At 48.6% G+C, this 17,500-nt stretch overlaps 1 protein-coding gene across 1 annotated transcript in view; it reads left to right on the forward strand.

The window, feature by feature from the left end:
• The window catches only part of LOC106591508 (intermembrane lipid transfer protein VPS13B), a 336,266-nt gene that overhangs the window by 48,393 nt on the left and 270,373 nt on the right, over positions 1–17,500 (forward strand). Inside the window, 1 exon segment of the mRNA XM_082957077.1 lies at positions 10,820–10,937. Coding sequence (XP_082813203.1) covers positions 10,820–10,937 — 118 coding nt within the window.

The following is a 17,500-nucleotide window of genomic DNA, read 5'->3' on the forward strand; positions in this document are numbered from 1 at the left end:
TACTGCCTGTCTCTACCTCCTGTACCATGCAGTACTGCCTGTCTCTACCTCCTGTACCATGCAGTACTGCCTGTCTCTACCTCCTGTACCATGTGTTCCTGTACTGCTACTGCCTGTCTCTACCTCCTGTACCATGCAGTACTGCCTGTCTCTATCCTCCTGTACCATGCAGTACTGCCTGTCTCTACCTCCTGTACCATGCAGTACTGCCTGTCTCTACCTCCTGTACCATGCAGTACTGCCTGTCTCTACCTCCTGTACCATGCAGTACTGCCTGTCTCTACCTCCTGTACCATGCAGTACTGCCTGTCTCTACCTCCTGTACCATGCAGTACTGCCTGTCCTCTACCTCCTGTACCATGCAGTACTGCCTGTCTCTACCTCCTGTACCATGCAGTACTGCCTGTCTCTACCTCCTGTACCATGCAGTACTGCCTGTCTCTACCTCCTGTACCATGCAGTACTGCCTGTCTCTACCTCCTGTACCATGCAGTACTGCCTGTCTCTACCTCCTGTACCATGCAGTACTGCCTGTCTCTACCTCCTGTACCATGCAGTACTGCCTGTCTCTACCTCCTGTACCATGCAGTACTGCCTGTCTCTACCTCCTGTACCATGTAGTACTGCCTGTCTCTATCTCCTGTACCATGCAGTACTGCCTGTCTCTATCTCCTGTACCATGCAGTACTGCCTGTCTCTACCTCCTGTACCATGCAGTACTGCCTGTCTCTACCTCCTGTACCATGCAGTACTGTATGTCTCTACCTCCTGTACCATGCAGTACTGCCTGTCTCTACCTCCTGTACCATGCAGTACTGCCTGTCTCTACCTCCTGTACCATGCAGTACTGCCTGTCTCTACCTCCTGTACCATGCAGTACTGCCTGTCTCTACCTCCTGTACCATGCAGTACTGCCTGTCTCTACCTCCTGTACCATGTAGTACTGCCTGTCTCTACCTCCTGTACCATGCAGTACTGCCTGTCTCTACCTCCTGTACCATGCAGTACTGCCTGTCTCTACCTCCTGTACCATGCAGTACTGCCTGTCTCTACCTCCTGTACCATGCAGTACTGCCTGTCTCTACCTCCTGTACCATGCAGTACTGCCTGTCTCTACCTCCTGTACCATGCAGTACTGCCTGTCTCTACCTCCTGTACCATGCAGTACTGCCTGTCTCTACCTCCTGTACCATGCAGTACTGCCTGTCTCTACCTCCTGTACCATGCAGTACTGCCTGTCTCTACCTCCTGTACCATGCAGTACTGCCTGTCTCTACCTCCTGTACCATGTAGTACTGCCTGTCTCTACCTCCTGTACCATGCAGTACTGCCTGTCTCTACCTCCTGTACCATGCAGTACTGCCTGTCTCTACCTCCTGTACCATGCAGTACTGCCTGTCTCTACCTCCTGTACCATGCGAGTACTGTCATGTCTCTACCTCCTGTACCAAGCAGTACTGCCTGTCTCTACCTCCTGTACCATGCAGTACTGCCTGTCTCTACCTCCTGTACCATGCAGTACTGCCTGTCTCTACCCTCCTGTACCATGTAGTACTGCCTGTCTCTACCTCCTGTACCATGCAGTACTGCCTGTCTCTACCTCCTGTACCATGCAGTACTGCCTGTCTCTACCTCCTGTACCATGCAGTACTGCCTGTCTCTACCTCCTGTACCATGCAGTACTGCCTGTCTCTACCTCCTGTACCATGCAGTCTTCATACGTGGTGAGTTCAGGGCAGCAGCTCTCAGATCTGAGATGACTTTTCTGCGTGTTTTGAAACGTGATCAATTGTAGATGGCTAATATCCTGAAGCTGAGCAGGAAGTAATAACATCAGGGAATAGGGTTTCATTTGGGAGTCTACCCCTGTCTATTTCCCTATGGGCCCTGGTCTGAAGTAGTGCACTATATAGGGAATAGGGTTCCATTGGGTCCTGGTCTAAAGTAGTGCACTATATAGGGAATAGGGTGGGGCCTGGTCTACAGTAGTGCACTATATAGGGAATAGGGTGCCATTGGGCCCTGGTCTGAAGTAGTGCACTATATAGGGAATAGGGTTCCATTGGGTCCTGGTCTAAAGTAGTGCACTATATAGGGAATAGGGTGGGGCCTGGTCTATAGTAGTGCACTATATAGGGAATAGGGTGGGGCCTGGTCTAAAGTAGTGCACTATATAGGGAATAGGGTGCCATTGGGTCCTGGTATATAGTAGTGCACTATATAGGGAATAGGGTTCCATTTGGGAGTCTACCCTGTCTATTTCACTATGGGCCCTGGTCTAAAGTAGTGCACTATATAGGGAATAGGGTGTGTCCTGGTCTAAAGTAGTGCACTATATAGGGAATAGGGTGGGTCCTGGTCTGTAGTAGTGCACTATATAGGGAATAGGGTACCATTTAGGACACACGACAGGTTTGTTATTAATCATAGTTTTGTCATAACAAGCAGCCCAGTTTTCAGTAACCATTGGGCTGACTGCTGGGTTTAGTGTTTCTCCCAGTTAGACAGATGGGGGCTGAGGAATCCAGCAGTACCTCACGGAGACTTGATGCTGAGCGCTGTGTACTTTTCAGAAAGGTAATATTTCATTAACGCTATACAGCCATCGTTCATGCTACAGATATCCTATCCTGTAGGGAATGCAGTCTCAGAGAGGGGGGAGAGACAAGGGGTTGATGGAGAAGGAGGAGGGGAGGGAGGGAGGGAGAAGGAAGGAGGGAGGGAGGGAGGGGAGAGAGAGAGAGGAAGAGAGAGAGAGAGAGGGAGAGAGAGAGAGAGAGAGAGGGTAGAGAGAGAGAGGGTAGTAGAGACGAGAGGGTAGAGAGAGAGAGGGTAGAGAGAGAGAGAGAGAGAGAGAGAGAGAGGGAGAGGAGAGAGGGTAGAGAGAGAGGAGAGAGAGAGAGAGGGGAGAGAGAGAGGGGAGGAGAGAGAGAGAGAGAGAGGAGAGGGGGGAGAGAGAGAGAGAGTTTTTTCTTACTTTTTAACTCTGCATTGTTGGCAAAGGGCCCGTGAGTAATAAGCGTTTCACAGTAAATTCTACACCTGTTGTATTTTGGCACATGTGACAAATACATTTGGCTTCGATAACATTCAATTTGAGATGATCAGATTATTGACTATTTGAATTAAGGAGAGCATCAGTTGTTCCTCCACCACGACACGCTTATGATCAGTCTGCATGGTCAATGCAGCACATGGAGAGGCTTGTCAGTCTGCATGGTGAATGCAGCACATGGAGAGGCTTGTCAGTCTGCATGGTGAATGCAGCACATGGAGAGGCTTGTCAGTCTGCATGGTGAATGCAGCACATGGAGAGGCTTGTCAGTCTGCATGGTGAATGCAGCACATGGAGAGGCTTGTGATCAGTCTGCATGGTGAATGCAGCACATGGAGAGGCTTGTGATCAGTCTGCATGGTGAATGCAGCACATGGAGAGGCTTATGATCAGTCTGCATGGTCAATGCAGCACATGGAGAGGCTTGTCAGTCTGCATGGTGAATGCAGCACATGGAGAGGCTTGTCAGTCTGCATGGTGAATGCAGCACATGGAGAGGCTTGTCAGTCTGCATGGTCAATGCAGCACATGGAGAGGCTTGTCAGTCTGCATGGTCAATGCAGCACATGGAGAGGCTTGTCAGTCTGCATGGTCAATGCAGCACATGGAGAGGCTTGTGATCAGTCTGCATGGTGAATGCAGCACATGGAGAGGCTTGTCAGTCTGCATGGTCAATGCAGCACATGGAGAGGCTTGTCAGTCTGCATGGTCAATGCAGCACATGGAGAGGCTTGTCAGTCTGCATGGTCAATGCAGCACATGGAGAGGCTTGTCAGTCTGCATGGTCAATGCAGCACATGGAGAGGCTTGTCAGTCTGCATGGTCAATGCAGCACATGGAGAGGCTTGTCAGTCTGCATGGTGAATGCAGCACATGGAGAGGCTTGTCAGTCTGCATGGTGAATGCAGCACATGGAGAGGCTTGTCAGTCTGCATGGTCAATGCAGCACATGGAACAATATTGACGATAACGATGCTGTAGTGACTCTTAAATTGTGTTTTCTTACATCAACAAACATCTAGTTTGTCTTTTTTCTTAACAAGTTGGGGCCTAAATCATGTTAACCGCTAATGCTAGTTAACTGGTAGCTAGTCAGTGGTGTTACTGCTGCTGTTCTAGTTAGCCGCTAATGCTAGTTAGCTGGTAGCTAGTCAGTGGTGTTACTGCTGCTGTTCTAGACCAGTGGTAGCTAGTCAGTGGTGTTACTGCTGCTGATCTAGACCAGCGGTAGCTAGTCAGTGGTGTTACTGCTGCTGTTCTAGACCAGCGGTAGCTAGTCAGTGGTGTTACTGCTGCTGTTCTAGACCAGCGGTAGCTAGTCAGTGGTGTTACTGCTGCTGTTCTAGACCAGTGGTAGCTAGTCAGTGGTGTTACTGCTGCTGTTCTAGACCAGTGGTAGCTAGTCAGGTGGTTGTTACTGTTCTAGACCAGTGGTAGCTAGGTCAGTGGTGTTACTGTTCTAGACCAGTGGTAGCTAGTCAGTGGTGTTACTGTTCTAGACCAGTGGTAGCTAGTCAGTGGTGTTACTGTTCTAGACCAGTGGTAGCTAGTCAGTGGTGTTACTGCTGCTGTTCTAGACCAGCGGTAGCTAGTCAGTGGTGTTACTGCTGCTGTTCTAGACCAGCGGTAGCTAGTCAGTGGTGTTACTGCTGCTGATTCTAGACCAGTGGTAGCTAGTCAGTGGTGTTACTGCTGCTGTTGTAGACCAGTGGTAGCTAGTCAGTGGTGTTACTGCTGCTGTTCTAGACCAGTGGTAGCTAGTCAGTGATGTTACTGTTCTAGACCAGCGGTAGCTAGTCAGTGGTGTTACTGCTGCTGTTCTAGACCAGTGGTAGCTAGTCAGTGGTGTTACTGTTCTAGACCAGCGGTAGCTAGTCAGTGGTGTTACTGCTGCTGTTCTAGACCAGCGGTAGCTAGTCAGTGGTGTTACTGCTGCTGTTCTAGACCAGTGGTAGCTAGTCAGTGGTGTTACTGCTGCTGTTGTAGACCAGTGGTAGCTAGTCAGTGGTGTTACTGCTGCTGTTCTAGACCAGTGGTAGCTAGTCAGTGGTGTTACCTGCTGCTGTTCTAGACCAGTGGTAGCTAGTCAGTGGTGTTACTGCTGCTGTTCTAGACCAGTGGTAGCTAGTCAGTGGTTGTTACTGCTGCTGTTCTAGACCAGCGGTAGCTAGTCAGTGGTGTTACTGCTGCTGTTCTAGACCAGTGGTAGCTAGTCAGTGGTGTTACTGCTGTTCTAGACCAGTGGTAGCTAGTCAGTGGTGTTACTGCTGCTGTTCTAGACCAGCGGTAGCTAGTCAGGTGGTGTTACTGCTGCTGTTCTAGACCAGTGGTAGCTAGTCAGTGGTGTTACTGCTGCTGTTCGTAGACCAGCGGTAGGCTAGTCAGTGGTGTTACTGCTGCTGTTCTAGACCAGTGGTAGCTAGTCAGTGGTGTTACTGCTGGCTGTTCTAGACCAGTGGTAGCTAGTCAGTGGTGTTACTGCTGCTGTTCTAGACCAGCTGGTAGCTAGTCAGTGGTGTTACTGCTGCTGTTCTAGACCAGTGGTAGCTAGTCAGTGGTGTTACTGCTGCTGTTCTAGACCAGTGGTAGCTAGTCAGTGGTGTTACTGCTGCTGTTCTAGACCAGCGGTAGCTAGTCAGTGGTGTTACTGCTGCTGTTCTAGACCAGTGGTAGCTAGTCAGTGGTGTTACTGCTGCTGTTCTAGACCAGCGGTAGCTAGTCAGTGGTGTTACTGCTGCTGTTCTAGACCAGTGGTAGCTAGTCAGTGGTGTTACTACTGTTCTAGACCAGTGGTAGCTAGTCAGTGGTGTTACTGCTGTTTCTAGACCAGTGGTAGCTAGTCAGTGGTGTTACTGCTGTTCTAGACCAGTGGTAGCTAGTCAGTGGTGTTACTGCTGCTGATCTAGACCAGCGGTAGCTAGTCAGTGGTGTTACTGCTGCTGTTGTAGACCAGTGGTAGCTAGTCAGTGGTGTTACTGCTGCTGTTGTAGACCAGTGGTAGCTAGTCAGTGGTGTTACTGCTGCTGTTCTAGACAGTGGTAGCTAGTCAGTGGTGTTACTGCTGCTGTTCTAGACCAGTGGTAGCTAGTCAGTGGTGTTACTGCTGCTGTTCTAGACCAGCGGTAGCTAGTCAGTGGTGTTACTGCTGCTGTTCTTAGACCAGTGGTAGCTAGTCAGTGGTGTTACTGCTGCTGTTCTAGACCAGTGGTAGCTAGTCAGTGGTGTTACTGCTGCTGTTCTAGACCAGTGGTAGCTAGTCAGTGGTGTTACTGCTGCTGTTCTAGACCAGTGGTAGCTAGTCAGTGGTGTTACTGCTGTTCTAGACCAGTGGTAGCTAGTCAGTGGTGTTACTGCTGCTGTCTAGACCAGTGGTAGCTAGTCAGTGGTGTTACTGTTCTAGACCAGCGGTAGCTAGTCAGTGGTGTTACTGCTGCTGTTCTAGACCAGTGGTAGCTAGTCAGTGGTGTTACTGCTGCTGTTCTAGACCAGTGGTAGCTAGTCAGTGGTGTTACTGTTCTAGACCAGCGGTAGCTAGTCAGTGGTGTTACTGCTGCTGTTCTAGACCAGTGGTAGGCTAGTCAGTGGTGGGTTACTGCTGCTGTTCTAGACCAGCGGTAGCTAGTCAGTGGTGTTACTGCTGCTGTTCAATCTGAAACACATCACAAACACCCAGTCTTTAAATATGTGTTGGCAACTTGGCTTCTGTGCTTTGTTTAGTGAACGGTAATATACACCTCCTTGGTCCTGGCCCCTCTCTCTCTCTCTCTCTCCTCTCTCTCTCTCTCGTCTCTCTTCTCTCTCGCTCTCTCGCCTCTCTCGCTCTCGTCGCTCTCGTCGCTCTCTCGCTCTCGCTCTCGCTCTCGCTCTCGCTCTCGCTCTCGCTCTCGCTCTCGCTCTCTCTCTTTCTCTCTCTCTCTTTCTTTCTCTCTCTCTTTCTCGTCTCTCTCTTTCTCTCTCTTTCTCTCTCTCTCTCTCTGATTGTGTGGGCCCCATCCTTCAACTCTGTCTCTCTCACTCTCACTCACACATTGTGTTTCCTTGCTGCCACTTCTCACTACTCTGCAGCACAGTGGCTGGTGAACTAGTCTGATGGGAACATTAGAAGTGTAGCTGGCTGGTAATAGTGGTGGTGGTAGAGGGGGGGGGGTCTGATTGCCCCGGGGCCTCCCCAGGGACGTCTCTCTCTGCGTGGGTCGTGACATGGGGGGACAAGGCCCTCAGCGTGTCAGACCTGGGGGGGGGGGACGGTTGGAGGGGAGGGGTAGTCTGTTAGCGATAAGGACCTATCGGGTTACCCTCCATTTATTTTCTCACTGCTTGGGCGTTCGTTCGTCCTCGCTCCACCGACCAGCACCCCTCTCTCCCCCTCCCCTCCCTCTCTCACCCCCCCCCCACCCCTCTCTCCCCTACCTCCCTCCCTCTCTCACGTCCCCCCACCCCTCTCTCACTCCCCCCACCTCTCTCTCTCCCCCTCCCTCCCTCCCTCTCTCTCTCCCCCTCCCTCTCCTCTCTCCCTCTCTCTCGTCCCCCTCCCTCTCTCTCTCCCCCTCCCTCCCTCTCTCCCCCTCACCCCCTCTCTCCCCCTCCCTCCCTCTCTCACCCCCACTCCCTCTCTCTCTCTCTCTCCTCCCCTCCTCCCTCTCTCACTCCCCCCACCCCTCTCTCCCCCTCCCTCCTTCTCTCACTCCTCCCCCACCCCTCTCTCCCCTCCCTCCCTCCCTCTCCCTCTCTCACCCCCCACTCCCTCTCTCCCCTCCCTCCCCTCCCTCCCCCTCTCACTCCCCCCACCCCTCTCTCCCATCCCTCCCTCCCTCTCACTCCCCCGCTCCCTCTCTCCAGCCACACAGCTTTGATGTCACTCTGAGTTCACTGGGCCCAGGAGAGGAAAATCAACAATAACATTAGAACGTGTTTATCCAGCGAGCTTTCTGTTGGATCCTCGCTCTCATTAATCCAGTGGAACACTGTGAAAATGACCAGTTTGACTAATGTTTAGTTTAGTAGCAGCCCCCCATCCCTTCCAGTCTATAGTTTAGTAGAGCTAGCATCCCCCATCCCTTCCAGTCTATAGTTTAGTAGAGCTAGCAGCCCCCCATCCCTTCCAGTCTATAGTTTAGTAGAGCTAGCATCCCCCCCATCCCTTCCAGTCTATAGTTTAGTAGAGCTAGCAGCCCCCCATCCCTTCCAGTCTATAGTTTAGTAGAGCTAGCAGCCCCCCCATCCCTTCCAGTCTATAGTTTAGTAGAGCTAGCAGCCCCCCATCCCTTCCAGTCTATAGTTTAGTAGAGCTAGCATCCCCCCCCATCCCTTCCAGTCTATAGTTTAGTAGAGCTAGCAGCCCCCCCATCCCTTCCAGTCTATAGTTTAGTAGAGCTAGCAGCCCCCCCATCCCTTCCAGTCTATAGTTTAGTAGAGCTAGCAGCCCCTCCCATCCCTTCCAGTCTATAGTTTAGTAGAGCTAGCAGCCCCCCATCCCTTCCAGTCTATAGTTTAGTAGAGCTAGCAGCCCCCCCATCCCTTCCAGTCTATAGTTTAGTAGAGCTAGCAGCCCCCCCATCCCTTCCAGTCTATAGTTTAGTAGAGCTAGCAGCCCCCCCATCCCTTCCAGTCTATAGTTTAGTAGAGCTAGCAGCCCCTCCCATCCCTTCCAGTCTATAGTTTAGTAGAGCTAGCAGCCCCCCCATCCCTTCCAGTCTATAGTTTAGTAGAGCTAGCAGCCCCCCATCCCTTCCAGTCTATAGTTTAGTAGAGCTAGCAGCCCCCCATCCCTTCCAGTCTATAGTTTAGTAGAGCTAGCAGCCCCCCATCCCTTCCAGTCTATAGTTTAGTAGAGCTAGCAGCCCCCCATCCCTTCCAGTCTATAGTTTAGTAGAGCTAGCAGCCCCCCATCCCTTCCAGTCTATAGTTTAGTAGAGCTAGCAGCCCCCCATCCCTTCCAGTCTATAGTTTAGTAGAGCTAGCAGCCCCCCATCCCTTCCAGTCTATAGTTTAGTAGAGCTAGCAGCCCCCCCATCCCTTCCAGTCTATAGTTTAGTAGAGCTAGCAGCCCCCCCCATCCCTTCCAGTCTATAGTTTAGTAGAGCTAGCAGCCCCCCCATCCCTTCCAGTCTATAGTTTAGTAGAGCTAGCAGCCCCCCCATCCCTTCCAGTCTATAGTTTAGTAGAGCTAGCAGCCCCCCCATCCCTTCCAGTCTATAGTTTAGTAGAGCTAGCAGCCCCCCATCCCTTCCAGTCTATAGTTTAGTAGAGCTAGCAGCCCCCCATCCCTTCCAGTCTATAGTTTAGTAGAGCTAGCAGCCCCCCCATCCTCATACTGCTGTATATATAGTGTATGAAGGGGTGTCCATACTGCTGTATATATAGTGTATGAAGGTGTGTCCATACTGCTGTATATATAGTGTATGAAGGGGTGTCCTCAGTCTGCTGTATATATAGTGTATGAAGGGGTGTCCATACTGCTGTATATATAGTGTATGAAGGGGTGTCCATACTGCTGTATATATAGTGTATGAAGGGGTGTCCTCATACTGGTGTATATATAGTGAATGAAGGGGTGTCCATACTGCTGTATATATAGTGTATGAAGGGGTGTCCATACTGCTGTATATATAGTGTATGAAGGGGTGTCCATACTGCTGTATATATAGTGAATGAAGGGGTGTCCTCAGTCTGCTGTATATATAGTGAATGAAGGGGTGTCCATACTGCTGTGTATATATAGTGGATGAAGGGGTGTCCATACTGCTGTATATATAGTGTATGAAGGGGTGTCCATACTGCTGTATATATAGTGAATGAAGGGGTGTCCATACTGCTGTATATATAGTGTATGAAGGGGTGTCCTCATACTGCTGTATATATAGTGTATGAAGGGGTGTCCATACTGCTGTATATATAGTGTATGAAGGGGTGTCCATACTGCTGTATATATAGTGAATGATGGGGTGTCCATACTGCTGTATATATATAGTGAATGAAGGGGTGTCCACACTGCTGTATATATAGTGAATGAAGGGGTGTCCACACTGCTGTATATATAGTGTATGAAGGGGTGTCCATACTGCTGTATATATAGTGAATGAAGGGGTGTCCATACTGCTGTATATATAGTGAATGAAGGGGTGTCCTCAGTCTGCTGTATATATAGTGAATGAAGGGGTGTCCATACTGCTGTGTATATATAGTGGATGAAGGGGTGTCCATACTGCTGTATATATAGTGGATGAAGGGGTGTCCATACTGCTGTATATATAGTGAATGAAGGGGTGTCCATACTGCTGTATATATAGTGAATGAAGGGGTGTCCTCAGTACTGCTGTATATATAGTGAATGAAGGGGTGTCCATACTGCTGTGTATATATAGTGGATGAAGGGGTGTCCATACTGCTGTATATATAGTGGATCGAAGGGGTGTCCATACTGCTGTATATATAGTGGATGAAGGGGTGTCCACATACTGCTGTATATATATAGTGAATGAAGGGGTGTCCACACTGCTGTATATATAGTGAATGAAGGGGTGTCCATACTGCTGTATATATAGTGTATGAAGGGGTGTCCATACTGCTGTATATATAGTGAATGAAGGGGTGTCCTCAGTCTGCTGTATATATAGTGAATGAAGGGGTGTCCATACTGCTGTGTATATATAGTGAATGAAGGGGTGTCCACAAGTGAAATAGATAATAAACCAAAGTGAAATAAACAATAAAAAGCATTTATTAAATCTCTGTGTGTGTGTGTGTGTGTGTTTTCCTGTACAGGACGACCATGAGAGTGGTTCCAGCTCCACGAGTCGCAGCGCCTCAGAGAGCTCCAAGACCCTTAGCAAGCCGCGCCGTCTCCAGCAAGCCGCCCCGTCCGACCCAGACCTGCCCCCAGGTGAGTGACGGTTCCGGGGCCACAGGGAGTACTCTACCCCCCCTGCTTCACACTGACCACCAGGCAGGGCTAGGCCTCAGTGGGTAGATGAATTCACTGACAGGACAGGTCTTATCAGAAAGGGCATCTGACCACCACGGTCCTCGATGCGTCCTTGTTCCCTAGCCCTATGGATCCTGGTCCAAAGAAGGGCACCATCTAGGGAATAGGGTGTAATTTGGGATTCCGGTCGTCCTACAGGACAGGGCACCATCTAGGGAATAGGGTGTAATTTGGGATTCCAGTCTTCCTACAGGACAGGGCACCATCTAGGGAATAGGGTGTAATTTGGGATTCCAGTCTTCCTACAGGACAGGGCAGCATCTAGGGAATAGGGTGTAATTTGGGATTCCAGTCTTCCTACAGGACAGGGCACCATCTAGGGAATAGGGTGTAATTTGGGATTCCAGTCGTCCTACAGGACAGGGCACCATCTAGGGAATAGGGTGTAATTTGGGATTCCAGTCTTCCTACAGGACAGGGCATCATCTAGGGAATAGGGTGTAATTTGGGATTCCAGTGGCGTCCTCACAGGACAGGGCACCATCTAGGGAATAGGGTGTAATTTGGGATTCCAGTCGTCCTACAGGACAGGGCACCATCTAGGGAATAGGGTGTAATTTGGGATTCCAGTCGTCCTACAGGACAGGGCACCATCTAGGGAATAGGGTGTAATTTGGGATAAAGACAGAAGTTATCCCACATTTTACTGTCCAGAGAGCCTCTCTCTCTCCACACACTTCCTCTAAAGATGGAAGTTATCCCACATTTTACTGTCCAGAGAGCCTCTCTCTCCAGACGTAATAAATCCCTCTCCTACTCATTTACTACCTTGTCAACTTTGAGAGTTTGGAATAATGTTGTTGTTATTGTAGACAGTTACATCATATTGTTTTAAATATTCACCCTGTAATATTAATGGGGTGGCTAACATGGCTGCCGTAGAATGTTCTAGTGCCGTGTAACGAGCCTTCAGAGAGTATTCACACCTCTTTTACTATTTACACCTGTTGTTGTGTTACAGCCTGAATTTAAAATGGATTCCATTCAGATGTTGTGTTACAGCCTGAATTTAAAATGGATTCCATTCAGATGTTGTTGTTACAGCCTGAATTTAAAATGGATTCCATTCAGATGTTGTTGTTACAGCCTGAATTTAAAATGGATTCCGTTCAGATGTTGTTGTTACAGCCTGAATTTAAAATGGATTCCATTCAGATGTTGTGTTACAGCCTGAATTTAAAATGGATTCCATTCAGATGTTGTGTTACAGCCTGAATTTAAAATGGATTCCATTCAGATGTTGTGTTACAGCCTGAATTTAAAATGGATTCCATTCAGATGTTGTTGTTACAGCCTGAATTTAAAATGGATTCCATTCAGATGTTGTTGTTACAGCCTGAATTTAAAATGGATTCCATTCAGATGTTGTTGTTACAGCCTGAATTTAAAATGGATTCCATTCAGATGTTGTGTTACAGCCTGAATTTAAAATGGATTCCATTCAGATGTTGTGTTACAGCCTGAATTTAAAATGGATTCCATTCAGATGTTGTTGTTACAGCCTGATTTAAAATGGATTCCATTCAGATGTTGTTGTTACAGCCTGAATTTAAAATGGATTCCATTCAGATGTTGTGTTACAGCCTGAATTTAAAATGGATTCCATTCAGATGTTGTGTTACAGCCTGAATTTAAAATGGATTCCATTCAGATGTTGTTGTTACAGCCTGAATTTAAATGGATTCCGTTCAGATGTTGTTGTTACAGCCTGAATTTAAAATGGATTCCATTCAGATGTTGGTGTTACAGCCTGAATTTAAAATGGATTCCATTCAGATGTTGTTGTTACAGCTGAATTTAAAATGGATTCCATTCAGATGTTGTGTTACAGCCTGAATTAAATGGATTCCATTCAGATGTTGTTGTTACAGCCTGAATTTAAAATGGATTCCGTTCAGATGTTGTTGTTACAGCCTGAATTTAAAATGGATTCCATTCAGATGTTGGTGTTACAGCCTGAATTTAAAATGGATTCCATTCAGATGTTGTGTTACAGCCTGAATTTAAAATGGATTCCATTCAGATGTTGTTGTTACAGCCTGAATTTAAAATGGATTCCATTCAGATGTTGTTGTTACAGCCTGAATTTAAAATGGATTCCATTCAGATGTTGTTGTTACAAGCCTGAATTTAAAATGGATTCCATTCAGATGTTGTTGTTACAGACTGAATTTAAAATGGATTCCATTCAGATGTTGGTGTTACAGCCTGAATTTAAAATGGATTCCATTCAGATGTTGGTGTTACAGCCTGAATTTAAAATGGATTCCATTCAGATGTTGTTGTTACAGCCTGAATTTAAAATGGATTCCATTCAGATGTTGTTGTTACAGCCTGAATTTTAAAATGGATTCCATTCAGATGTTGGTGTTACAGCCTGAATTTAAATGGATTCCATTCAGATGTTGGTGTTACAGCCTGAATTTAAAATGGATTCCATTCAGATGTTGTTGTTACAGCCTGAATTTAAAATGGATTCCATTCAGATGTTGGTGTTACAGCCTGAGTTTAAAATGGATTCCATTCAGATGTTGTTGTTACAGCCTGAATTTAAAATGGATTCCATTCAGATGTTGTTGTTACAGACTGAATTTAAAATGGATTCCATTCAGATGTTGGTGTTACAGCCTGAATTTAAAATGGATTCCATTCAGATGTTGGTGTTACAGCCTGAATTTAAAATGGATTCCATTCAGATGTTGTTGTTACAGCCTGAATTTAAAATGGCTTCCATTCAGATGTTGTTGTTACAGCCTGAGTTTAAAATGGATTCCATTCAGATGTTGGTGTTACAGCCTGAATTTAAAATGGATTCCATTCAGATGTTGTTGTTACAGTCCCTGAATTTAAAATGGTTCTCTTCATTTTGTGATTGATTGTGTTACACCTGACGCGTTTGTGTCCATCTGTGGATAAAAACACTGGTGGGCTAGCATTGCTAGCATTAGCCTGATCCGTTTTTCATGACGGCTAGCACTGCTAGCGTTAGCCTGATCCGTTTTCATGACGGCTAGCACTGCTAGCGTTAGCCTGATCCGTTTTCATGACGGCTCTGATCCGTTTTCATGATGGCTAGCACTGCTAGCGTTAGCCTGATCCGTTTTCATGATGGCTAGCACTGCTAGCGTTAGCCTGATCCGTTTTCATGACGGCTAGCATTGCTAGCATTAGCCTGATCCGTTTTCATGATGGCTAGCACTGCTAGCATTAGCCTGATCCGTTTTCATGACGGCTAGCATTGCTAGCGTTAGCCTGATCCGTTTTCATGACGGCTAGCACTGCTAGCGTTAGCCTGATCCGTTTTCATGACGGCTAGCATTGCTAGCATTAGCCTGATCCGTTTTCATGACGGCTAGCACTGCTAGCGTTAGCCTGATCCGTTTTCATGACGGCTAGCATTGCTAGCGTTAGCCTGATCCGTTTTCATGATGGCTCGCACTGCTAGCGTTAGCCTGATCCGTTTTCATGATGGCTAGCAACTATCTGCAACTTAACAGGAATCTGGGAGACTTGCGGTCCGAGCCGTGAAGGCTGAACGCGTCGTGGAATCCCTAGCAAAACAAACTGTAGCTATAATTTTCTTTTAAACGATTTAATTAAAACGATTTAATAAAAACAACAAGAGTGAAGACAGTACACTGTCCTGTTGCACACTTTGATGACATCTGGGCTTCATAAGGCTCTGGTCCAAAATAGTGCGCTATATAGGTAATAGGGAGCCTTTTGGGACGTATCCCAGTCCAGTAGAGCAGTGAGTCGCTAGGAGCTGAGGAATGGAGAGTGAGAGTCGTTGTAAACCTCTAATCTGTAATTAAATTGTAGAAAAAAAAATCTCAGGATTATATCAACGGTGTAGCTGTTGGCCAGCCAGGCTGTAAACTACAGCTTTTACAGTGTTGAGGAACCCATCTGGAGAACCTCCATGCTGTACCACAACCCACTGCTGCAGCTGGAGGACAATACATCACTCTCAGTTGGACATGTACATGGGGATTTATAATTGTGTGATTTATAGGATACAGTGTGTTGTTGTGTTAGACCGGACCTGTTCAACAGTAGCCATGCTTTTCTGTTTTAACAAGGTCTACATACACTATATATACAAAAGTATGTGGACACCCCTTCAAACGAGTGGATTCGGCTAGTTCAGCCACTGCCCGTTTCTGACAGGTGTATAAAATCAAGCACACAGCCATGCAATCTCCATAGACAAACGTCGGCAGTAGAATGGGCCTTACTGAAGAGCTCAGTGACTTTCAGACCCATAACCATTCAGATGGTGATAGTATTTCCTGTATTCCACGGAGGAGACTACTTGACTCGGGGCTGTGTTGCTGAGCTCATATAAAGTAGTATTTCCTGTATTACATGGAGGAGACTACTTGACTCGGGGCTGTGTTGCTGAGCTCATATAAAGTAGTATTTCCTGTATTCCATGGAGGAGACTACTTGACTCGGGGCTGTGTTGCTGAGCTCATATAAAGTAGTATTTCCTGTATTCCATGGAGGAGACTACTTGACTTGGGGCTGTGTTGCTGAGCACATATAAAGTAGTATTTCCTGTATTCCACGGAGGAGACTACTTGACTCGGGGCTGTGTTGCTGAGCTCATATAAAGTAGTATTTCCTGTGTTCCACGGAGGAGACTACTTGACTCGGGGCTGTGTTGCTGAGCTCATATAAAGTAGTATTTCCTGTATTCCACGGAGGAGACTACTTGACTCGGGGCTGTGTTGCTGAGCTCATATAAAGTAGTATTTCCTGTATTCCACGGAGGAGACTACTTGACTCGGGGCTGTGTTGCTGAGCTCATATAAAGTAGTATTTCCTGTATTCCACGGAGGAGACTACTTGACTTGGGGCTGTGTTGCTGAGCTCATATAAAGTAGTATTTCCTGTATTCCATGTAGGAGACTACTTGACTTGGGGCTGTGTTGCTGAGCTCATATAAAGTAGTATTTCCTGTATTCCACGGAGGAGACTACTTGACTCGGGGCTGTGTTGCTGAGCTCATATAAAGTAGTATTTCCTGTATTCCACGGAGGAGACTACTTGACTTGGGGCTGTGTTGCTGAGCTCATATAAAGTAGTATTTCCTGTATTCCATGGAGGAGACTACTTGACTCGGGGCTGTGTTGCTGAGCTCATATAAAGTAGTATTTCCTGTATTCCACGGAGGAGACTACTTGACTCGGGGCTGTGTTGCTGAGCTCATATAAAGTAGTATTTCCTGTATTCCACGGAGGAGACTACTTGACTCGGGACTGTGTTGCTGAGCTCATATAAAGTAGTATTTCCTGTATTCCACGGAGGAGACTACTTGACTCGGGGCTGTAAAGGTTTGGTTTTCCCAGTCGTTTGGGGCTTCCTCCCTGTGGGCTGAGGCACAGGTGCTGGCTGTGTCAATTGTTTACAGAAGTTTCGAGCTGCACGATGGCTCACAGAGCGGGGTGGAGGGGCGGAGGGGCGGAGGGGCGGAGGGGGTGGAGGGGCGGAGGGGCGGAGGGGTGTGGAAGGATGGAGGGGGCGGAGGGGTGGAGGGGCGGGTGGGGTGGAGGGGTGGAGTGCTGAGGGGTGGAGTGCTGAGGGGTGGAGTGCTGAGGGGTGGAGGGTTGAGGGGTGGAGTGCTGAGGGGTGGAGGGTTGTAGGGCTCTGGCCGGGCAGTTGGCAGTGGGCAGTGGGTAGTGGGCAGTGGGCAGGGGGTAGTGGGCAGGGGGCAGTGGGCAGGGGGGGGCAGTGGGTAGGGGGCAGTGGGCAGTGGGTAGTGGGTAGGGGGTAGGGGGCAGTGGGTAGTGGGTAGGGGATAGTGGGTAGGGGGCAGTGGGTAGTGGGTAGGGGATAGTGGGTAGGGGGCAGTGGGTAGTGGGTAGGGGGTAGGGGGCAGGGGGTAGTGGGTAGGGGATAGTGGGTAGGGGGTAGTGGGTAGGGGATAGTGGGTAGGGGATAGTGGGTAGGGGGCAGTGGGTAGGGGATAGTGGGTAGGGGATAGTGGGTAGGGGAGGGGTAGTGGATAGTGGGTAGGGGTAGTGGGAGGGATAGTGGGTAGTGGGTAGGGGATAGTGGGTAGGGGGCCTCGGTTGGCGGTGAAACAGGTAAATTAGATCCAGAGGGGGAATAGCAGGAGGCTCAGAGCTCAGAGCCCTACACCCTCCATCCCTCCACCCCTCAGAGCTCAGAGCCCTACACCCTCCATCCCTCCACCCCTCAGAGCTCAGAGCCCTACACCCTCCATCCCTCCACCCCTCAGAGCTCAGAGCCCTACACCCTCCATCCCTCCACCCCTCAGAGCTCAGAGCCCTACACCCTCCATCCCTCCACCCCTCAGAGCTCAGAGCCCTACACCCTCCATCCCTCCACCCCTCAGAGCTCAGAGCCCTACACCCTCCATCCCTCCACCCCTCAGAGCTCAGAGCCCTACACCCTCCATCCCTCCACCCCTCAGAGCTCAGAGCCCTACACCC

Source organism: Salmo salar, chromosome 10, assembly GCF_965601325.2.
Source record: "Salmo salar chromosome 10, fSalSal1, whole genome shotgun sequence".
Taxonomy (NCBI): Eukaryota; Metazoa; Chordata; class Actinopteri; order Salmoniformes; family Salmonidae; genus Salmo; species Salmo salar.